Below are 24,577 nucleotides of genomic sequence, written 5' to 3'. Positions count from 1 at the left end.
TGGTAGCTAGTACAGAATTATATTGAACGTTAAACCAAAGAAAATTGGGGGGGGGGAAGGAGCCTCCTGCTGCATTTATAATACACACTTGAAACCAGGGTCATCCTGCATAGTCATAGTCGTCTGTGCTGCATAGCCTTAAAGACACATTTGCTTTGATAATGTCTTCCACCCTCTCTGCGTTCACAACCTGAGGATTTAAAAAAAAAAATCAGCAGTGGACACGTTTTGTTGCACACTTGTTTTTTGCTTCTTCTTTTTTTTTTTTTTTTAAGTAGCTCTGGTGATTGACACCTCTGGTTGATAGCGCCATGTTGGACGTGTTTCCAATGACAATCTGAACTGAGCACTAGAAGTGTCCCAACATAACGATTTTAAAGAAGCAAGAAGGGTCTCTTAGCTCTGGCGTGTCATAGTACTTCTGTAAAGTCAATCTTCTTTGTGCTTTTTTGTTTTTACTTTGTCTTCTTCGTTTACAAAGCAGTGTGGCTGCCTTGATCGATGTGTGGCTGCCTTAAATTTCGCCCTCTCAAACAAATTTGTCTTGTGACTGCATGCAGCAAACAGTGACATCTGAACTGTGACAAAAACAAATACTGTAACTGTAACCATATCCTACAACCCAGTCTGTATCCTTATTAAATAGTTTAAACACCATAAACCTTATACAACATGAAAAACACACTTGACCTCAACAATAACAAAGGTACAACTTGTATTGATCGGGAAAACATTTTTATTATTCAACATGTTTATTGCTCACAAGCGTCCTCGGTTGGGATTTCAAAAAATATTGTTGGAACTAGAAACATTCTGGTGGTGTAACATAGCACCAAGTCACTGTAGTGGATATAAATGATACAGCCACATGCATGCGTTCACAGATGGGTCAGAGACAACAATCTCATAAATCATAGATCCCCCTCACAAGGAGAAAGACACTCAGTGCCACATTTGAGACTGAAGTAAAACACCCACACACACGGCCCCATATGCTCCCCTCAGAGAACACATTGAACAGACCTTCTGCTAACATGAACAATAGGGCAGGTACAGTTCACGAACAGATCACATCAGGTTAATGTTTGTCACAGCTCCTCTGTTTCAGCAACCAGTTTCCCACCCTGCTTTCTTTCTCTCGTATAGGTCGGATGTAAAATATGAAAAAGGAGTCTACCGGGTCTTTTCACTGGCTTTAATAATTCAGGATGTTAACATCTAAAATTATGATCAAAAAAGTCATGTCTCAGTAGCAGAACAAGTCCAGTCTGTATTCCTGCTGCCTCTTCTTTTCTTTTTTTTTGTCTTTTGGGACACCGACGTCCCAAATCGAGCTACATTAAAGCACACATGTTCTTCTGTTTACATCATCATCATTGATATTTGTTGGTGTTGGCTGCACGTTTTCCCTCTTGTAAATATGGAATTTCCCAAGAGGCAGTGTGCTTGAGAGGTGCTAATATATTCTGAGTGCAAAAGCATGACAAAACCGTATGCTATTTGTTCAGTATAGGAAGTACTGTTAAAAAGTTGTATAATACATCTACTATGCAAACATACACCCATTCCCAATGGGTGAAGCCTTGGCCTAGAAGAGCGCTCTTCAGGTGGTCCCCAACCTTCACTGGGTGTTTCGACCCTTATCCACAACACCCTCCAGTTGGCGGGTCAGCAGTGACTGGACAGGTCACTGCCCCTCTCCTACAGGCTTCCAGCTTGTGTCCTCTCGTTTATGCCAGCGCCAACAGGAGGCTCTCTCCGCTGCTTCCCCCAAGTCTACGAACAGCCCCTTTCCTCAAGTGGCCTCTCAGCCCAATCTTTGTCATTAGATCCCACGCAGATTGAGCTGGGAATCCTCTACATCGAATTTCCACCTTCATCAGCCATGTTGTCCACCCCCTATCCCGGCAGTCTTGGGCAAGTTGCTGGTATTTGGCTTTTTTCCTCTCTGCAGCTTCCTCACAGCCCTCCTCCCACGGCACTGTCAACTCCACCAGGATGATCTTCTTCCCCTCTGGAGACCAAATGATGGTGTCAGATCTTTGGGTGGTGGACAGGACTGCTTCTGGGAAGTGGAGTTTCCTCCCGAGGTCAACCACCATTTCCCATCTCTGGGCTGACTGCAGGAGATTCTGCCTGGCTTGGTTGTGGGAAACCGTTCTATGGCCCTCTTTCACAAAAGTGATGGTGCTGAACAGCGGTCCTCCCTCATCCCCCACCTGTGCAAATTGATTGCTCAGAGTAGAAAGGATATCTGGAAGGGCTCCAGCCGCCACATTTCACTCCATGTGATGGTTCTCTTGGGGAGGTTCCACCTTGTCCAGGCGCCTTGAGTTGCGAGCTCAATGGATTTTGCTCTTCTCCCTTCTTCTTCAAGGTTTCAGACTTCATCCTGGATCAAGGTTCTCCTCTCCCTAGGGGTTGACTTTGACCACTGCTGGAAGTGTGTGGTTCCTAGACCCTGTCTTCCAGTGCAAGGGTTACTAATGATGTCTTTGGTCCTGAGCAAACTTTGTGCCTGGTTGATTGCCGTGCTGGCGGCCCACTTACGGCCAGATCTTGTCCTGACTCCTGCTCCCCTGGTGAATTGCTCCTGAGAGTCTCATATGTCAATGACAGTCTGCACTCGTCGACTTTGAACTCCTCCACCACTGATGACATCGGAAGCTGGAGCTGGACTGATCTTATGTAAAGCCCCAAGGATGTAAAGCTTGAGGGTACTCCCAACCATCTTCGAAGGTGCTTGTTGAACTTCCTCTCCATTTCTTCAACAGTTGATAGGGGTACCTCATACACGGTGAGATGCTACATGAGTCTTGATAGCAGGTAGCAACTATTGATGAAGTTACTTTAGTAGCAATGGGAGTCAAAAATAAAACGTTTTTTTGTTCTGACACACCTTACAATGAAACTATGCTAAAGATGATGTCAAACTGAAATATGAAAGACCATGTGTTCTGTTTGGTAGTCTTTGCTGAGAAGTGATTTGACCAATCCTGCAATCTACAGTCCATAGAAGTTTTTCTTTTAAGCAGCGTAGATGAACAGAATATTTTTGTTCTTTTTTTTGTTTCTGAGATTTACAAGACAAACCGCAAGACAAGCATTTCTGTAAGATAGTCGATCACACTCGCCATGAGCACTTTGTCCATCACAACTTCTCCTCTACGGGTCATTGGTTCAAAAATATAAAATAAAACTTCCATCCAAAGTATGCACAATGCAATCAACCTTTCCCTTTAAAGCAGTGTTTATAATAAAAGGTGCCAATTTACTAAAAAATAAAATAAAGTTTTTAAAGTGAACATTCAATTAAATAGATTAATATTTGTTGTTAGCTCAATCACTAGTATGAGAACTTTGTCCTTGATAAAGTCAAGAAAATACTTACTACTGATTTTTAAATACAGTTTTTGGAAATTGTTGCTACTCGTATTTTTTGGCTGGCACAAAGGAATAATAGATATCTGATTTAAATAAACGTTTGTGCTCAAACCAAAAAGAAAAGTCTTGTGTAGTGAAGTTTCCATGATTCCTTTCTCTCAGATGGGAATAGATATTTCATTTGAGTGCCATCCCAAAGAGAAGTTGTGATCACTTTTACTGGGTCATAGCAGAATAACAACAACAAAAAAGTTCAGCACTTTAAACCATGTTTGGGGTGCCAAACTTATAGTTTAGTTATTGTGTTTTCAAGAATTTCCCGTCAAGAAATTCAGGAGACTCAAGAGACGGAAGATGTACAGAGTAGGGGGCCCTTCTTGTCACATCTCTTCACTCTTCAATATTTAAAACCCTTCAGCAGTGAGAAGTGTGTAAAGACTTGTTGGCACTGTGCCGACATGCACTGACAAAAGCTCATTAGCTGGGACATATTAGGCTACATTCATGTTAAAAGTATTCCCATAGCTACACTCCTTTGATTCCGTCTCCGTGAACTTTGCTGGTATGATGACATTTCCCCGTTTGATACCAGCAGTGGGAGTACTTTTAAGGGAGTGAAAGCTTCGCGATGAAACCCCAAAGTAATTCCACTAATGACTGCCGTTCTGCTGACGGAGGTTGGTTCAACAGAGAGAACTGGAACAGACGCAAAAGCAAGGGAGGTGCAATGAAAAGCCCAGAAGATGGTTTTTTGCCTCCTTTTTTTTTGGTGGGGGGGAGGGAGGTAACACATTCAAATTGATGGGAAGTTGCATCACCATTTATTCTGGAGATCTGTGGCATTCTAATGAAAAGTTAAGAAAAGGAAAAAATCTCATTTTGATGGCAATTTAAAAATACTGGGATGGCATGATGAGACAAACTCTCAGTGGGTATAAGGATCATTTCTGCATGTAAACACTAAATTGTTGTAAACATTTGCCAACAGAGAATTAAAATGACACATCGATTTGACATGTCATTTTTTAATCATGGAAAAGAATTAACTTTAGTCTTTCTTTAACAAATTGGTCTCTAAGAAATGACATCATGCTGTTGCCGTCATGACCCAGTTTCCATTTGGAAAAAGCATTTGCCTAAACGTACATAACGTTTGTGAAATGTTCTCAGTTTTTGAGTGTTAAGGGCCTGAGGATCGAAATGTGTCAGCACACCAATGACCTGTCAGTTTGATAAGTAACACTTTTACTCATAAACAGAAAAAAAAGAGAGGATGTGGTTCTCAGAAACAAACTGGGAAAGGTGAGTTTTGAGAAATGAATGAGTGTAGGGAAGGGTGAATGTAGCACTGAATGAATAAATCGAGAGAGACTGGTGTAAAGTTGGGGGTGGGGGTGTGGGAAAGCCAGAGGAAGAAAGTCAAATGAAACAAGACAAGGGAGGAAGGATAGAAGGCGAGAGACAGGGGAGAGAATACAGAAGTGGAGAGGGGGGGGGAGGTTTTGGAGAAAAAGAGGAGAAAACACGGTGGAAAAAGGAGAAGGGGAAGATAAAAGTGGCAGGCAAGCAGAGTTAGAGAAAAGATTCTGAGGCTGGTGGAGTGGAGTTGGTTGGAAAGATGAAAGGGGTGATTGTGGGTAGAGTGGTTGAATCGGAGGAGAGAATAAAAAGCAATGTAGGAGGGTAAAAACAGCAGCAGAATCTGAAATCACTGAACAACGTTGCTGCTGAGTGTTCAGATCTGAGAAGATTCTAACTGCACAGCATATACATATTTTACTCAATCATTAAAACATGTTCCTTTTGTCATCACTACCACATAAACACATTGGGGGAAAAAAACATATATATATGTTTTGTTTTTTTTGGGTTTTTTTAACTGTAGCTCAGAAAACCCATCCATTTTAAGACAACATATAATCCCGATCTCTGCGTCACCAGAAGGCGGGAGTGGCTCAGTTTTAGAGACGATCACCTCTCAAATGGAGGGTCAAGGGTTCGATCCCACAGCTCCTCCATGGGATTGTTTGATGCCTAGCTCCTGCAGCCGCATGTCAAGGTGTCCTTTGGCAAGACACGGAACCCCAAATGGATTTAGCCATCAGTATTTGGGCGTGTATGAATAAGATGAGTTAAAGATAGTCGTAGTTGAATGTTCCCCATGTTGAATGTATGGATGCCCATCATGTGAATTGAGCATCATTACTTTTAAACAACGTTATATGAACCATGGTGTGTTGTACTTTGGAAACCTTGCTTTTAGAAAAAGACAGTATGTACTGATTATCTTGTACTGTGTGTACTTAAGGACTAACCATGATCGTAATATTGCTTCATGTCATTATAAAGCAACATATTCATAGACTATTTAAAGGGACAGCGCCTTGATTTAATGCTCTTTTAGAACAAAAACAAGTCTGACTATTTTGTTCTCTTTGCATCACTCCATGCACTACAGAGACAGTTTGATGTGACACAGCCTATACTTACTGGAACCTACTGTCCCCCTTCACACAGCACATAATTGTTCACAGCTAGCTCTCACTTTCCGTCTCCTACTCTCATTTCACAACCTGTTATAGAGGCTTTCTAGTCCTATCAAAAACACTCCCACCAACTGTCCTCATCAGTCCTCATCAACATTGGAGAAATAATTACGTAATTAGTGCATGGAAACAGCTGCATATCTACAAACCCAAACAGCACCAAGAGTCTATTCCAATGAGGAGGAGGGGTCTTCAATTTTAAAATTTGACTTGTTGTAGTAGAGAGAAAAAAAAGATCCCCTGACACCTTGGTAAAATTGCTTAAGTGTTCACTTTTTCTAAAATAGCATTCAAATCATTCATTCTTTGAATTTCCCCCCGGGGACAAATCAAGTTTTTTTAATTGAATTAATTCCAAAAATCCACCTTTTAACTCCGTTTTAAGAAATGAACATGTGATGCTTGCATGTTGACCCTTAATACCCACATTAGCTATTCTTAATACCCAATCAAGTGATGTTTGGATTTTCACACTGAAATAAGTGACTCAGAATCATTTAATGGGTAATTCCTTCTGCAGAATGTCTTGCCTTGTTAAGTTTCAGGCTAACAGGTGGGGAAAAAAACAGGACAATCTAGCAGCTCGCTTGGCAGACATTTGTTTGGAAGTTGAATGAGATCCAGCCAGGAATTAAAGAACTGTAAATACATTTTTTTACAGTTATAAGGATGCAAAGCTGTCTTCATATATTTGAAAATGTAGCTTTTTACCAGATAGAAGTGTAGAAAGCTTGAAAGTAGGGTACGTCAGGGCTGTGGGCCTTTGTTTGTTCTGAACTTTTTCTGCGAAGTTAAATGCAGCTGTAAAATATCAAAATGTTCATAGTGCAGCAAATTTTGTGTTGCCACAACACCATTTTTTTTTGTTACCTTCCAAATGCCACATTCGTCCTGCAAGACTTAGGTCTTCAGGTTTTAGGGATCTGTTACCAGTATCACTGTTTCTCCTGTCAGAGTCACTGTGTTTTTGAGCCATTTGATTGCATCTCCTTCCTAGCGTGTTGGATTCTGCATAGACAGCCTGTGAAAAAGGTCAAAATGTTTTGTTTTTACCCATGAGAAGATGGTTTGGTTTTGTTATTTCAGAATGTGTTTCTAACTTTTAGGGTTCTGGTTATGATGCTGGTGTCAGATTGTGCCAAGTTAACTTTTTTTTTTCTTTTTTTTTTTTGACATCCATCAGTTTCTTTGGTTTAGGGGCCTTTAAATCACAATGTCACTGTGGTACAGAGCTCTGTGGTCAATAACTGGCAGACATTGGTGATGGATGGTGGCATCGCCAATGGCCCAAACTGTAGCTCAAAACCATGTTGTTTTTTTATTATCAATTTTTCCTCAACCTCCTGTCAGTAAGTTTTGCATTAAGATGTTGCTCCAGACATAGACGCTTGCAGTGCTATACTGTTGCCAGAGTGTGCTGTAGAGGTCTGCTGCATCCCTTCACTCAATCTGTCTCTCTGTCTTTCCCTGCCAAAGTGTCTGCAGGCAGGTTCTTGGCCTATCCTTGATCCAGCTGAGAGTCAGCACAGACAGAGAGCAAGTTCACCACTGATTAATGGGACAACACTAAACAGAAGCACACGGAGGTCAGGGAAATAATAAGAGTCAAAGTACAGATGGACAGAGCAAGGTCTTCAGAGCTCTGTTTTAAATTGCAGTTTTGCATTTATCCAGGTCTACGGAAAGAGAACAACCCATCCATCCCTCTCAGTTACTGTCGTCAGCTCATTACTAATTGGATAGAGTGGATGAGTATTCAGACATAAGGTTTTTTTTTTTTTGGTGGTGGTGTTTCAACAAAAAAAAAGAGTAAGTGATGAAGTAAAATATGCCTCATTAGATTGTGTTGTTACAGAGCCAAAATGGCATTATTTCAGTTGTGTTTGTAGTTGCATATCGGGCTGGGTAATATGACCGGAAATCAATATCACGAATAATGAAGGATTATTTTGTTTTATTTTTTTTGCCCCTATAGTTTACTGACATGGTCTCTACTGTAAATATGCTTAACTATTAAAGCTGGGAAATTGTTTCTCATGAAAGGGTGCATATCTAATGCACCGTTTTGTGGTTATTTATTGAATATGTCTAAATGAATTCCAAGCGTCGCTCAAAATGAAAACAAAACATTTTAATTTTAAAGTAGAAATGAACTTCTCTGAAACAGTAGAAAATAATACCTTTAATATCTTGCAAACAGTTAATTAATTGATTGAATTCAGTTGATAAATTTTAGATGATTTTCCCAGCCCCAGTTGCATTATTGAAAAGCTACTTTTGCATGCGCGTTCATGTTACTATCTTCCCCCTCTGACTCAAAAAATGTACCTTGTGTGAAAAACACAAAACATTTCTGAATTTATTATCAGCCTGAAAACACAGGTTTGAACATTGAACATGAATGCTGCATGTAGTAGCGTGACTTGTGAGCTCTAAAAGTCTGCACCCCAACCCCATCAGGACCTGGACGGTTTAACTTTTAATGCTTTCTTGTAGAATTCTGTGAAACATTAAAGTTAGGTCCTTCCTTGTGACACTATTAGAAACAGTGACTGAATGAACTTCTGGAGAGACACAGAGTCGAATGAATTAAACAATTGAATAACATATTAGCCATTGAATAACCGTAATTTATAATCACATTGGGTTTTGATCATCCTCCTTTCACTATGAAACAAATGACTCCACAGGAAACAACCTAAAATCATAGTTTGTCTATTTGGAAAATGTGCTTGTTTACCGCTGTTAGTAAAGCCAGCAGTAGGTAAGCTAAGCAAAAATTTGGGAATACGGCTTGGATTAAGGCTCTGTGTTATATATATATACAGTGTGTGTGTGTGTGTGTGTGTGTGTGTGTGTATATATATATATATATATATATATATATATATATATATATAGTATTACTTACATTACCTCAAATATTTCCAAAAGTTATCAAAGCCAAAGAAATCCATATTTTTATAGTTATAATGGACTGTGTCTTGTTTGCTGTCACCATGACAGCTCAAAGAGAGAATCACTCCCGTGATACCCCGCCAACCTCGACGTCATCTTTTGTTATTGTTTTGATTGAGATCTCCCTGACGATGGATTTTACATACTGTGCGTTTAAGGAAGTTACCCGTCACTTCCTGTAGCTTTAAGAAGTCAAGACCTCTTCTGCAGCTTTAAGAGATTTCGTTTTTGTATATGTAAAAAAAAAAAAAAAAAAAAAAGTTAATTACTATAGTAAACATAAACATTGATGCAGTGGACACAGTCTCGTGCCTCTCATTGGCCTTAAGCTTTCCGTTGTGGAGCATAGAGCGAATCATTGAACAGACAGATTCTTTTCCATTGAATTTACTGGTGCTGGACACAGTTCATTTTTAGAGGTTTGTTTTCCATGCATTGTTTTCCCTATTCAAGCTTTGTTAGCTCTTTGAAGTAAGCCTATACAAAAGAAGAATTGTTGTGCTGTCGACCGTGACCAATCCAGTTTTCTTCCATTTGGTTTTGAAGGTCTTACACTGTAAGGTGCAGGGAGGGGGGGGAAAGCAGTGTGGGCTTTTCAATGAATGTAAAGGTTTAAGATTGATCTTTGCTCATGCACATCAGAAGACATTTGCATGAAGAAGTCACCTTTTCCAAATTTTGACATTGGGCACCTTCTGAGCCTTTATATCTTCAGCACTTTATTGGCTGGTTTTGTATAGTAGTGCGTTATTAATGGCTGATCTGCTTTAGAGTTATTGGTTCATCTTACTGTTAGAGTAGTCTTGACTGCATCACAGGTTTGTTTTTAACCACGTTCTTTCTTTTCTGAAGTCTTATATTTTCAGGAGGAGTAAACGAAGAACAACACGAGAGGTACTTTGTTTTTTGTTTTTTTTCTCACAGTAGACACCTTCACGTTTTCATTCCTCCAAAATTCACAAACAAACAGCCATTCCTCATCTTAGCCTCCATCATCATTCACTAATTAATTTCAGTTTATCTTCAAATGCAATGTGCTATACCAAATGACTTACTCACCTGAACATCTTGCACCACATGGTGAAGAGTTAAACGTCCACAAGCTTCAGTGTGGTGGTGGTAGCAGAAGTATAAATGTAAACGGTCTGTATTCAGGCAGATGGATGACAGCAAAGTGAAAATAATATCAGGACAGCATTGTGACTGACAAAAGTAGGGAGGATTAGAATAGTGGTAGCTCAGGGGGGCTGGTGATTTAAAAGTAATAATGACAAGTTAATGACAATAAGTATTTGTATTCTGATTTATCTTATAGTCGGGTAATGTCTTCCTGAGCCCATGTTAATGAAAACAGAAGGACTTTTTTTTCCTCTTTTTTTTTCTTGGATGAGTTGATGGTCCACTGCTGTCATAACAACACATGATGGAAAGAGAGAGAAACAGAACCAGTTTTTCCCCCCTAAGTGTTGGATAAACAAATCGTGCTCCAACTTAGAATTTGGCCAAAGTGAGTCCTTTAAAAGTGATCTTTTATTTCTCATTAGCAGTAGGGATGTTCCTTCAGCATTTTCCATGCTATTGTTATTGTACAGTGTCTTACTGTGCAATAACTGGAGTATTTGGGGGCATTGCACCATGAAGGTTTTCTTTGCTGGAGGGTTCAACTAATTGAACCATTTAAAATGTGATTACTTGCAGAAGCTTCCCCCTTTTTTATCGTATGCCGTTGTCCCAGAGTCACCCCGGTATTAAACCTCAAAAACAAATGTTCTCTCCAGCACAGTTTAGAGCTACAGCACAGTTTGGTTACCATGGGAAGATATACACAATTTAGTGTACAAATCCAAACCACATCATGAAGGATTCAAAGCATTTCTGTAAAAGCTTTTCCTTCCCAGTTTGTACTGAAGACAAAGAGGATTTTCTGGCACAAACTTCACCAACTGACAAAGTGCATGAAGAGTAAAAGGGTAGAGTAAAACTTTATTCCAAATTAAGACAGTTGCGTTTCGGCTCGCGGCGTTCATCAGGGTCATTGCTTGATGACTACATTCACTCACTTCTTACTACAAGTGTTGCTGAGCCTTCCCAGTTTGTACCCAGTTGACCAGAGAATGTTTGGAAACTAAATGTAATCCCGCTCTTGTCTGCTCTAATCTTTTTTTGTTATCACCTCACACCCTCGACTCTTTTAGAGTACAATCAAGCTGCGGCTCTTTCCTCCCTCTTGAAGAGAGGTCAGAGTGGAGGCTGAGCCACAGGGCAGCGCTCTTAAAAAAATTGTCACAATTGAGTTCCTTGTTCAAGGACACTTGAGTGGCAACTGTGAGTTGAGGTGTAAAGTTATTATTAAAGGGCAGCTTGTATGACCACAGGCTTACGCTGCTCCAATCTGAAAATGGAGTCACTCGAGGAAAGAGTTCTTCCTGTACTTCGGGTTCACCAATTTTAGCTTTGTAATAAAGATGAAGCTGCTCACCCAGCTGAACTCTCTGCTCCTAAGTTTTAGCTTTGGCTTTTCTTGGTAAAGATTTTATTCCCCAAGCTTTTTCTCGATGTTGATAGCAGTTTGCAATCTCTTCCCTAAACATTCTGTTTATACAATCAGTTAAAGTTTACATTTAAGATATTATCTCCCTCTCACTGCTTTTAGAAGATTCTCTATGGGAGCTTTTAGAAAGGCTGAGACTGGCAGCTTTCATGCTCAAATGTTTAAAGGCCACTTTCTCAGCTTCTGCAGCAGCATATTTGTCTTGGCATAAAAAAAATAAAAAAATCTCCCTTAAGATTGGACTCTGTTAGTTGGGAATCAAGTGATGCTGTTTTGACACACATCCTGCTTAAACTCAAAATCTTAAATGATTTCTTGAATATTTCTGATTACTTTGCTAAATACTGCTGCGCATTGCATGACAAATGATCCCCTTCCAGCTTTCTTATTTCTTTCATGTAATCTCCTCGAAGTTGTCTTGTTTCAATTAATTACATTGTCAAATCACTGGAATAATTAAAATGTAAGTGCTACCTCTTACTGTAAGTGGAGGAGGGGGGGAGTTGGACGGCAGAAAGTGGATTCTTATCTGATGGCTTTGACATCCGAAGGCAGTGACCCAGGCAGCGAGAGACGGCCGATTTCATCAGCCATCCAGACTTCTGCACCCCGCACCGTTCCATTTCTCTCAGAGATAATAGAGTGTTGGCAGACTTGAACATGTAAACTTGGCACTATGTGAACACACATGAGCAAACATAAACTCATTCAACCTTTTTGCTCTGGCACACAATCGTTCTCTCTCCCGTCTTCCTTCATTCCACTCTCTCTTTTTCCCATCTCTAGTCTCTTTGTCCTCTAATATTTTTTCAGACATGCCCTCTTCATCCAGCTCCCGTGGATCCTCGCGCCCCTCTGTCTGCTCAGCAGATGAGTTCTTAAACGATTTATTGACAAGGGTGAGGCTTTTCTTCCAAAGGGAGACGTTGTCACTGTCCCCGAAAATCTTTATCTGTACTTTCAGCCTTTGTGATTTTTGTTCAAGTTTTGTGGCGTTGTCAACATAAGTGCTGTGCACTGTGGAGACGATCATCCATACACACTGATAAGCAGGACGTGTGACTGTGTGGTCCTACACCATGACTTTGATCCTTTTCATCAGTGACAGACAAAATAACCCTGTTCAATGTCGTTTGACTTATTCATAAACATGTGAACTGTATGAGGATTAACTTGAATCCTTTTTGGCTGCATGAATGCAAAGGCTCCTTATGTACAGTAAATATTACTGCCCAACAGAGATGGGATACTTAACAGTGAAGGGATTGTTTTCAACAATCCTCTTTGCTTAGGATCGTTAGCATTCAAGATAAGATAATCTGTGCATTCTACCAACGTTAGTGTCTTAACTCACTCATTTAGGGTGTGTTTGACTTGTTTCACTTTCCACTGGCGCATGCACAAAATTCTCCGATGGTAGAAGCAGCCATGGCAACACTGGGAGTCTGAGGTGGACAAACTACACTTTATTACTGTGAAGGAAGGACTTGGTTTTTGTTTAGCTTTATTTTAGCTAAAGTTGACCAATTAGCATAATGCTAACACCAACACTGGATAGTACCAACCATTAGGAGTACTTCAGGGCAACTCTTTAGAAACTGGGATGGCATTTACAAGAGTTCACTTTAAGCACACTCCTGTTCTCCGTATCTCCACTCCATCTTTCTCTGTCCTCAGTGATTCACATTATCTCATGTCTCATTTACTTCCTTCACACGCTCCTTTTATCATTTCATATCTTCCTGTGCCTCTCTCACATACACAAACCATTCATCTCGCTTACTTTCACCACACTCAAATTACAATTCATCACTTTCACTCATCACTACTCTTCTGAGTCTCTCTACTTCTTGTCTCACTCCACCACAAAACGCTGCAATTCCACCATGATACCGTATTTTGCTCTTCTTTTTCTTTTTTCTTTTTTCTACTTTTACAATTTCTACACCAACACTTCTCACTCACCGCCTCCCTTTTGGTCTTTCTCAGATTTGTTCTAAAAAATGTTCTCTGAGTCACTGATGACTCCATGTGTTTTCAACCTGCTTCCCTTCCCTAAAGTGGGGCAGCTTTTAATGTGTCACTGACAGCCACTTGTCAGCTTAGCTTGTGGGAACCTTCTTAGGTCAGACCTAAAGGCTACCTGTGAGTCTTTGCATTTGCCAGAAATGTAAAAAAAAAAAAAAAGTTCAGAAATGTTATGAAGACTGACAGCTGTATACCCATGTGGGCATATCGAGTAACATGTTTCCTTGTTGTCACTCTGAAAACACGGATCTGATCCTTAACTGACCTGCAAAGCTGCAAGTTTGGTTGAATAATCAAAGCCTTGGTTACGGATATTCATCTTTTGAGAAAGGAGTATTAATGTATCCGCTTTGATTTAAGGCTGCATCACAACCACATCCAGGAAACTCATTGAATGGTCATAACATTATTTTTTAGTAACCGTACTACTAAGATTAGTTTTAACATTAAAACAAATCTTAGTAGAGGCTTTGCAAAAGGAGAGTGGTGGCCAAGGAAAAGTTTAAATATGAGTGACACAATGTCCTTTACCGGTACATTTTATTAAAGCAGTGGATCACAACTGTTTGCGTGCTGTTAAAATGGGCTTTAAGGTTGGCGACCTGTCCTATGACATGCCATGAAACACCTAGCTATGGGATAGTTTTCCACCTGGCGAGGGCTTGCTGCCCTTTGTGATGTCATGAAAGGAAAATCTCCAAACTGCCTGTTTGAGCACACATTTTCCAAAAAGTGGAGCAGAGGAAGCGATGGAGGGAATGGACTTCTCTGATAATTGGGGGATTTTTAGCGCTAAAAACCCATAAAATGTATTTTGCACTATATGTGACCTTTCAAAGCGGAACAATCATAATCCATGTTCTCATCAGCCATTGTGATCATCTCATCCCCTTCATAACCTCTTAAACAGCTGAGTCGGGAGAAAAATGAAATATAATACAATTGAAGGGACTAAACTGCCATGTCTTTTGTTTAAAATAATATTAAATGAGAGGCTTTTAAATGAAGAGTCAAACTTTGTGTTTTTAAACCAGCTTTATCGGCCTCTTTTCTTTGTTTGGAAGTTTTCCTTTAAAAAAAAAAATCATCCATAAAGTGGTGAAAACTTCAGAGACACTCCTTCACCTCAGTCTTAATGAAAGCTTTACTGGGATAGTTACTTACATTCGAACCATGTTCTGAAGCAAAGCTGTTTCTGAGACGTCCAGGCGATATCTTTCATCTGAGAGTAGTTGAGCTTGTCGAGCCTCCAGGCTCCTCCAGGCAGGTAAATAACCCTAAATTGGAGCCCCTGTTCTTGCCTTGATAATTTTTCCAGCTGGTAAAAGAGAAATTGACTGCCTACTGAGGCGGGCGCACAAAATGTCCTCATGCTTTTCTCTTTATGTCTACCTTGTATTAATGACCAGCCTCATCTCATCGTAACCGTTCTGTCATTATAAAACATTTTGTGTTTTGTTTTTTTTAGCGTCTTGCTTTTTTAAATTTCTACTCTGCTGCCTCTCGGTACAGATGACTCACTTCTCACTCAGCGTTTTTTGTTTTTTTCTCTCCTCTCTTTCTGCTGATAGGAAGAGGTGGAGGCAGAGAACAGGAGGAACACACGGACCAAACTGACGCCAAAGCTGACCCCGCACCAAGAGGAGGTGACAAGCAGACACAGATATGCATAATCATGACCATGTGCTCTGATGCATCCATACATGTGTGAACAGAAAAAAAAAATCATATTTAACACATTAAGGTGGCAAAATGATAATGGGAGAATGCTAAATCATTACGCAGTGGGTCATTGCATAAACAAAGTCAGCACATACATTCTTACATAAGCGGCCATATTTCTTTTAAATGTGATTTTTTTTTAAAAAGGCGTAGTGGATTTGGGGGCTGTGAAACGAGAATGGACATGGCTATATTTAAATTAAAATAGTTTTATTCCACATAAAAAGGTTATCAAAGTGCAGACTCATCCAAGAAATTTTTACAGAGAAACTAAATTACATATTTGTATGAATGGTGTTCTTTGGCTGTGACGCTCTGCTTCATGTGCTGCAGACGTTGCAAAGGCTAAACTGCTGAGTTAATTACTAGTAATAATGTTTATTTATGTCGCACCCGTTTTTAAGAACAGAGTGCTTCACAATAATGGATTGAGCAGAGGCGTGACAAACGGACTGATGAGTCTTAATTTGCGTTTTAAAAGTGACCACAGAGCTCTGGGGAAAGACCGTTCCAAACCGTGTCCGCTACATCCTCGGAGTCTCCCTGCTCAGAGGACCTAAAAGGACCTACTCGTGTTACTAAGTCTGCAAAGAAATGTTTTCACATAAAGTACATATGTAACTGTGATCGGGCCCATGTGAGTCAGAGAATACCAGCTGTCAGATCATCAAAATATACAAAATATAATAAATCTCTCACACACACACACACACACACACACACACACACACTACTATTACACTGAGGAGGACACTTTGATATGTGAATCTTTTCCAGCTTTGCTCTCCGTCAAAAACCAAGCATCCCTGCAGACTGAAGTTTCCTTCATACATTATTTGGTCTTTTTTTAAAGAACACAGCTACATACTTCAAGAGGTCTGATGCTGTTTGCAAAGTTTTTTTTTGTTTGTTTTTTTGTGATGAAACACGACAAGAGGAATTCTTGTCCTTGAAAATGTGCAAGCATGCCTAAAAATCTTACAATGCTTGCATTTTCTTACTACAATCACACAAAGGTAGTTCCATAGAACATTTCATGTTGTCACCGTGGATGGGCTTCAAAGCTTCACTACAGAAACCGATGAGTGACGTCACTGAGGCCATGTTCATGTTTTGTATAGTCTATGATAAGATAAATCAACTTACGTTTTTATTTTTTATTTTTTTTTAACTCTTATCTTATTGTTAGTATATTTTAATATTAGTTTTGTATTTATATGAAATATCTCTTCTCTTCTAAATGAATGTAGTTTTTGCAACAAATAACTGTAATCTGCTCAATTTCGCCACACAGACAAAAACATCAGGAGTACGCTCGCTTCTTGAAAAGTTCCACCAGATATTCTGTTCTTTATCGTCTAGCACAGCATTAACATAAACATTACTAAAACAGAGCCATGTAACTACACGTATGAGGCACTTCCAGACAAGGATGAAGAAGAAGTGCATGCATGGCAAGATTTTTAGTCACGATCAGTGGTTTAGAAAATTGGTTAAATCACCTCAGAAATAATATCGTAGATACTTAAACAGGCCATCGTGTTTTGCATGACACTTTCAGGTGCGTGGCGAGACGCTCCCAAATGATTCATCGACTAAAAAGCAAAGTGTGACATATCAACAGAAGTTTGCTTTGGTCTATTTAGTTTAGTCACTGTTCAGAGCCGGTGTAGTCTTTGAGTGTTTCCTCATCCACGATCGCTACACTGCTCGTCTATTACAAAACACATTTTGTAATTAATTATACACCGCACATGCCGACAGACTAAATACTGTTCCCTGTCATCTATTGTCAGGTCTCTTCCTCTGCGCGTCGCCATGACTCCCAGAGCAGCATCCGTAGCAGGAAAGAGGGAACGCTGCAGAAGATTGGAGACTTCCTGCAGAGCTCCCCCACACTGCTCGGCTCTAAAGGTCGGTTTGTCTGTTTACTTTGTGAGATATTTATGTCATTGGCTTTCACTGGGGGGAAAAAAAGAAAAAAAACTACCAGAGGGATGAGTAGAAGTTGTAAAATGTCTTTTAAACAGGCGTAAAAAGAAGTTAAGATGTGATGAGTTTACAAAATGATGCTGAAGAGGAGGGCTGATGCAGCTTTTTGTCCGTCACAGCTGAACAAATTATTTGTTACCTGATGACACATCTGAGCAGAAAGCCTTTTTATAACTGCAGCATCCACAGTATCACAACACAACATTCTTCAGTGAAAATAAAATCAAGAGCAGGAATGATAAATAAAAACTTGTTGTACAAACTGTGTGAATATAAAAACCCTGTGTGTGGGGGGGAAAGCATGTTAGATATAACAGAGAGAAACAACAGATGAGCGTAACAAGCTCTGTCTCGTTCACTCCTGGTTTTAAAATGTCCCACATTTTATGACAGAAATAAAAAGTTTAAATCAGACCGTTTAAATCAGACCGATGGGCGTGATGGCACTGTTCATCAGAGAGTGAAGGATCACTTTAGCTTACTACCATCACACAAAGTTCCATAGAACATTTCACCGTGGATGGGCTTCAAAGATCCACTACAGAAACCGACAAGTGACGTCTGAGACTACGTTCATATTTTGTATAAAGTCTATGATTAGATGGATCGACATAATTTATTTTTTATTTTTTTTGTTACTCTTATCTTAGAGTATATTTTAATATTAGGTTTGTATTTATATCAATATATTTTCTTTTTTTAATCTTACCTTTAAGCTGTTCAATTCATCCACAGACACAAACACCAGGAGTACGCCTGGCCTTTTGAAACGTTCCACCAGACATTCAGTTCTTTATGGTCCGAAAAACAGGTCTGAAATATTCAGGTATCGTCTGTGTTGGAAAACTGATGTTCTATTATATTACTTTTTTATTATTATTTAGTTCAGCAGCACACTCCTTTATCATCATCCAAAGTCTTTTGCGTTAGTTGTAACTCACATTCTGTGGTTTTTCATTTTTGGGGAGGTTTTGAGCCAGCAGGCATTAGACAGTAAAAGTGCACATCAGGTTAATACCCACGTGCACCATCAGGGTGAGCAGGGTTGCCTGTTTAAGAGCTACAAACACAAACAAGATAATTAGCATAAAGTGGGCCTATTTGATATGGTATTTAAAATGTCTGAAGCGGCTGCTGCAGAGTAAGTGACGGGTAAGAGGATTAAAAGCACGCTGCTGGAACAGCCTGTCTTTGTGTTCTTTTTCTCACATTTACGACAACGACGATCACGACTGACTTAAAAAGAAGGGAGTGCATTTAACCGTTCAAATAAAAGGAGGATGAGATGTTTGTACAGGACAGAAGAGGCACTTTGTTCACATTGATGGACAAACAGAAAGTACTAAGAGTGACTGAAGCTGCTTGTTACAGTTGCTCCTGCTCATTTTCTCTTTAAGCCTTAAACATTGTGTTTTACACAGCACATCATGTTTATTAAGATTTCTCAATATTGATTAAATCTTCAATTCTCTTAAAGAATTTCTTCTGATATAAGCATGTCCCTCCCTTAGCATGGAACTCAACAATAAGTTTACTTGGACTCAGTCCAGCATACGGATTAACTGCTGCTAGCGTCTGGTCCGAATGAATCTGAAATCAACTTAAAGCACATTTAAACACAAGGTTGACCAAAGTGCTTTACAGAAGAAGAGTCTATATAATATTAACATAAAGTTGACTAATTAGCATAATTGATAAAAAAAAAACTGACTGGTTTAATAAAAGTGAGGCGGCAGGTTATTTATTTCACAAGCGTATTGCATGCTGCCGCTCTCCTCTTAATGAGCGCGTGCTGCTGCAGCCTCAAATGTTCTGACTTTAAAGACCAATCAGCCAAAAGATCTTTGAGGGGGAAAAGAAAACTCCTTAAAATGTGAGCAGTGTAGTAATCATGTGTGTTAATGATGAAAGTCTGCGTCAGTCCATCACGAGCAGCCCTTTAAATTCCTTTACTGATGCAACTTCTCCTTGACAAACAGAAGATCACTTCAGGTTATATCACAAATGAGCTTCAATATTCCAGCTGTGATCAAAAAATGTTTTTTAAAAAAAGTTGCCAAGGTCACAAGCTTTGGCCTTTTCATCTACACACATACACAAACACACACTGTACACAAACACACAAAGGCATGCCTATACTGCTAGTACAGGTATCTTACACACTGATGCACCTCCAATCATTTACTAAGAGAGTCCAGGAGGCCGTGTCATGACTCAGAAAATGGTATTTTTGGTGGGCTTGTTTACTTTTTATTAGATAAGACAGCTGCAGATCGACAGGGAATGTGAGGAGAGAGAAATGATGGGGACCAGGGGATGGAAACCAGTGCAACATGGATCGAAACACGTCGCATGACACACAAAGGACAAACTCTGCTGCAGTCATTTGGGGGGAAGAGAATGCGGGTTTGACAAAGTAACCGGACCAAGGGCAGCGAAATTTTGGGACACTAATGATGGCTTCGAGGAGAGAGTTAAGACAGGGAACATATTAGAGTCCATTGGAGTCATCTCTGTGCTTTTTATCCTCGGGGAGCAGCAGTTTCTCTCGGTCAATTAATTGTCGCCTCGGGGATTCCAGTGCAAGGGTGCTGTCGTCTGCAACCATCTGATCCCCCCGCCCGCCCCTCCCTGCTCCACCCTGCTGTCTCCTTCATCCCTCACCTTCACTTGTCTTTTATGTTTATAGTTATGAACTTCCCCCAGTATCTCGCTGCCTTTCTCTGTAAAAGTTTCTCTTCTTCTCTCCCCGCGCTGTTCTTTCACCGTCCTACTGCCTTCACTTCAAGTCTCATGTGCCGTTTCCTGTCTTTGTGTCCCATCTCTTCTGTCGCTCATATTCTTTATTCTCTGCCGTCTCTGTAGTCGTTATTTAAAAGATTTGGCACTTATCGTTTTATTCAAATTTAGTTTGAAGAATTCCCCTGAAAGGGCCAAATTCCACGTTTAATATAAGCTGCTGACGCATAAAAGGCCCCCCTTTGAAAAGTCAGTGATACAAATCAAAGATCAAACGCATGATTGCTGGACTGACTTAAGAGAACTCAAAAAAAAAAAAGTTAGTGAAGAGAGAAAGTAACGTCTTGGTCAGGAGAGATGCAGCAAAGACTGGAAAAGTATAAAATGCTTTTAAAAAAAAACACACACCTGATGGGATAGTTCACAGTTCGGAGCATGAAGAAGTGTAACGTAAGACGAATGAGATCCTGAATTGTTGAAGAGCTGAAACCCTGCAGCAGGAACGGTCAAACCACCTCTTCCAAAATGAATAGAAATAATTGATCTCCTCAGTTGCTACGATGCTGTGAGAAGAAACTGCAGGAAAACATGAAACCGTCTGAACTTTAACTAAACATGTTGTCTGCATCGAATGGCCCAATGTCTTTGGGCCGTCTTCTATCACATGGAGGTTTTTTGCTCATCATCACATTCTATTTTTATTTACATCTCCCCACGTTTTAGGAATTAGGATTGTAAAATGTAATCTTTTTTTTTTTTTTATAAAATTAATCTCCTACTCACCCACTCTCTTACATCAGTGGAGCAGATTCTTGTTATCTCATATGTGATGTTAAGTGTTTACAGTTTGAATATTAATGCTGCAATCCTTGTTTAAGAATGATTTATTCATATTAAGAAGTTTACACAGCACATTTTAGAAAACTGCTCACCACCATGAAGTAAAGCAGCCACTTAAAAGATATCCATCTCTGTAAAGTCTCTATTCAGCATCTTCCTCTTCCTCTTAAAACTGTCTCCCACACTGCAGCCAAGAAGATGATGAGCCTGGTGAGCGGCCGGCTTGATGCAGACTCAGCAGCCTCCTCCACCTCCTCTTCATCGCTCAGTCTCAGAGCCAAGAAGAACAAAAAGAAGCTCTACAGGCCGGAAATCTCCTCTCCTATGGACATGCCCTCACACCCTGTGAGTCTCGCACCAACGAGCGACATTACAAAGTACATGAGCTGTACAGAGGACTTAGAGAGGTGGAAGTTTGAGTTTCAGCTTGGCAGCAAACTCAGAGCTGGTCAGGTGCAGGCACATATGTTGCTAATACGCGGTCAACATTTATGTGGAGTTTCATAAGTGAAATTTGGTTATCAAATGAACTTTCATAATTCACTTTATTTAAAGGGATACTTCAACCATTTGCATGAAGCTGTGCATCATTAGAAACATGGTAGTAGCAATATGACGCTTTTTGCATCACATGAAGAAAACTTTCAAGCAAGAAAAACATGTTTTTCTCGTCTCAGGGCAAAATGAGGGCTGGATTCACGACCACTCAAAACTACTACCATGTTTCTAATGATACAAAGCTTCATGTAAATGGGTGAAGTATCCCTTTAATGATCGATATAAATCAACAATGTTATCAAACTGAGTTTAATAAACCTAGAGGGGCACCACCCTGAAATCAAGGAACAACCAAATATTACAATATCAGCCTCAAAGTTAATTAATTAGATACTGATGGTATTAATGGAAACACAAGCAAGATCAGGGTTCACTGAATCAAAGTTATCCGAACTGTACTGAACCAAACCGGACCTTTGGCTCCTCTTCCCTCTCCTCGATTTCTGACCATCACTATCCTGTCTCGAAGACATAAACTTAAGGGTTGTGGTTGGTGTACACAACAGGCTGCAAGGAGGATCCAGCATCTCCTTCTAAATGCTGTAGAGCCAATAACAGAGCGAGCACCGCCTTCTCAGTAGAGCTGTAGTCCTTCTAAAAGAAGCTCCTCATTACTGGAGTGCAGCAAATAGATTAGTGGTTTATACATTACAGAGCTGATAGATACTGAGTCTCAGCCTATGATCTAAGCAGTACAGCTTGTACCCGTGTCAAATTTGACCTTTACATCTCACCGGCGTGTCACCCACGATAAAATGTCCCTTAAAGAAACAGTGAAGCAGCCAGAGCTGGGCAGTGTGGGGACTTATTATGATGCATGGGTGTATTTTTTCAAATGAGATTCAGGGTAAGACAATATAGTATCAAATAAATTAATGTTGAGTTAAAAGAATGTCTCTCTTCACTCTCTCTCGTTGGAGTTGAGCTCTCGTCTCAGGTCTCATTAGAAGATGACTTCAAAGAGCTCTGCCTAACATCTCCTGGAGTTGTTTAAGTGTACAAACCCTCCACAGAGCCACAGCGCGAGCTCCAAGTGGAGAATTCCTCCTGGTTGAATTCTTGAAGCGTTCCTGCTTGTCTGTTTCACCTCCTGCTGCAGACTTTTTTTAGGGCCCATATGACCGTGCTGTAAAAACACTTTTAACTATTTTCAAGAGAGTGGCTTGTTTTATGTTTTAACAAAGAGTCAGTCATGATATTTTTGATTTGTTTTATTTTTAAAAGATGCTGTCCTTGCATTAATTATTCACATGTATACATGTTTCACAAGTTATTCCTTCTCTTCTTATTTCAGATCATTAGCAGAGAGCCAGAGGAGAAAGAGAGCGACCACCAGATCATTAAACGGCGTCTGCGCTCCAGGATGGCGAAATAAATCATACTGTACTAAATGTTTTTTTTTTTTTATTATTATTCCTAACACTATTAAAAAATGAAGGATACATATACATATAGTCTCTAAACATAGAAACATATTTTAAGGGAGCGAGTATAATCAAATATTCAATATTGCAGCTGGTTATCTTGCTGTTCTCTAGTATTCAGGAGTTCCCTTTCTTGCTTTTCTGTTAAAATTTTGAGAAGATCTTTTTTTCTTCTAGCGTCTGTGTGCAGTACAGAGCTGGACTGAAGAGCTGATTGGTTTGATATAACATCAAGACTAGCAGAGGAGATCCAATGTAGTTAACTTCATATAAAGTTGTAAACAAACACTCCATAACCTCTTAAACTCACTAACACATACTCCTGTTTATTTTTCTCCGACATAAAACCGCAGCTTGTGTTGTACGTGCTGCAGCGGTTTCCTTTAAATCACAAGTTTATCCAGCACACTGAGCGAGCAGTTCCTTTTCAGCTTGACTCCCCCTGACTCCATCGTCTCGTCATCTACCTCTCTGAAAGGTCGACCTATTTATTCATAACACGGATTCTTTGATTTTCAATCAACTTCTGCCTGAAATATTCTGGCTGTGAAATAATCAATTCTCACTCGTACTTTTTTGTCTTAAACAATGCTTTTACTCTGAAAATCACTCGAACGTCACCGCACAAACTCTCGTCCTAAACTCTCTGAATCAGTTGGTCTACTAACACGACAGAAGAAAAATGCTGTCATTTCCTTTTCCTTGATGTGCAATTTATTTTTTCTTTAGAATGTTCTGGACTCTGCTGGAGTTTGGTTGATATTTGGAGCTTATTTATGTATTTTTTTTCTCTCTTTCTTCATGAGTAACCTACAACATTTAATTTATCTTATAGGAAACCACTACCTTACGATTTTCATAACAAGTCAGAGTCCCCCTCTTTCCTCAGACTGCACTTTCTATTGCGAACAATTTAAAGCGAGGGAACAGAAAGGATGAATAATACTTAGAAGTATGAGAAACAGTTCTTTGTGTACATGTTACTCAAACCAAATGTGTTCTGGTTTGTCTACATTTGCTGACAGCTATGGCTTTAGCACTGGTAGATGGTGGGATCTCTTTAGGTCACTTTATTTTTCTAAGTGAAGGGCTGCAGAGGTTATTATTCTTTTGGTGTTTATACATAAAGTGACCCTGTTAAAGCTGCTTGAGCTCATTCGTTGTCTATTTTCTGAATAATTGCACTCTTCTGTACATTCTCCCGTTTTCTGTCATACATATTGTCCTGTACTTTTCTTATTGTGTATCAATCATTTAACAGTTAAACATACAAACTTTTGCCAATCCAATATGGACTTCTGCTGTTTTTTTCACTTGTGTCAATCAAAACCCCTAAAGCTCTGAGTGTTGTTTTTCACATGCTATTATTAGTTCCTACATTCTTTATAAATACATGACGTAAGTAGCAATCAGGAGAGAATGTGTTGAAAATGTGTTACAAAAACAAATCAAATATCTGCTCAACGATGGCATCTGCTCAACCATCACATGGCAACATGTTCTGAATCTCCTGCACACAAGTACACAACATTCAGAAGCATATTGGAGTTGTACAATAACAGCAAAGAAATTCTCCATCTTGGGGGTCTTTGGCAGTAGCTCAGACTGTATCTGAGGGTTACCAATCCAAGTCTTGCTATATACCAAATACAGAAATGGGACTGGCTGCTGCTAGTTTACTCACTGTGTTAGCAAGGCCCTTAACCTCCATCTGCTAAAGGTTCCAGTCTTTGTGCAGCACCCCCCTAACCTCCACCCCCGTCTTTCATCACTCTCTAAATGCACCTTTAGATTATTTTTCAGCTTTAGGTATGTGTGAAGCATAGAAAATAGAG

At 39.8% G+C, this 24,577-nt stretch overlaps 1 protein-coding gene and 1 long non-coding RNA gene across 3 annotated transcripts in view; both read left to right on the top strand.

Annotated features, from left to right (window-relative positions):
• kif20ba (kinesin family member 20Ba) overlaps positions 1-24,031 on the top strand; it is a 50,020-nt gene extending 25,989 nt beyond the window's left edge. The window contains exons 31-35 of one of the 2 annotated variants that reach the window (XM_079362678.1): positions 9,741-9,782; positions 15,039-15,113; positions 16,986-17,103; positions 20,951-21,105; positions 22,613-24,031. In XM_079362678.1, the coding sequence (XP_079218804.1) occupies positions 9,741-9,782; positions 15,039-15,113; positions 16,986-17,103; positions 20,951-21,105; positions 22,613-22,693 (471 nt within the window). In that variant the 3' untranslated portion in view covers positions 22,694-24,031. The remainder of the gene's footprint in view (positions 1-9,740; positions 9,783-15,038; positions 15,114-16,985; positions 17,104-20,950; positions 21,106-22,612) is intronic. The other variant, XM_079362677.1, reaches the window with a different exon arrangement.
• Positions 2,479-3,425, top strand: LOC306835905. The gene is made up of 2 exons (XR_013780711.1): positions 2,479-2,582; positions 2,775-3,425. It is a non-coding gene; the product is annotated as an uncharacterized lncRNA (long non-coding RNA).
• Positions 24,032-24,577: the final 546 nt, after the last annotated feature.

This window comes from Symphodus melops, assembly GCF_947650265.1.
Source record: "Symphodus melops genome assembly, chromosome: 15".
Taxonomy (NCBI): domain Eukaryota; kingdom Metazoa; phylum Chordata; class Actinopteri; order Labriformes; family Labridae; genus Symphodus; species Symphodus melops.
Note: the sequence above shows the minus strand (reverse complement) of the source record. Positions and strands in the feature narration are given on the sequence as shown.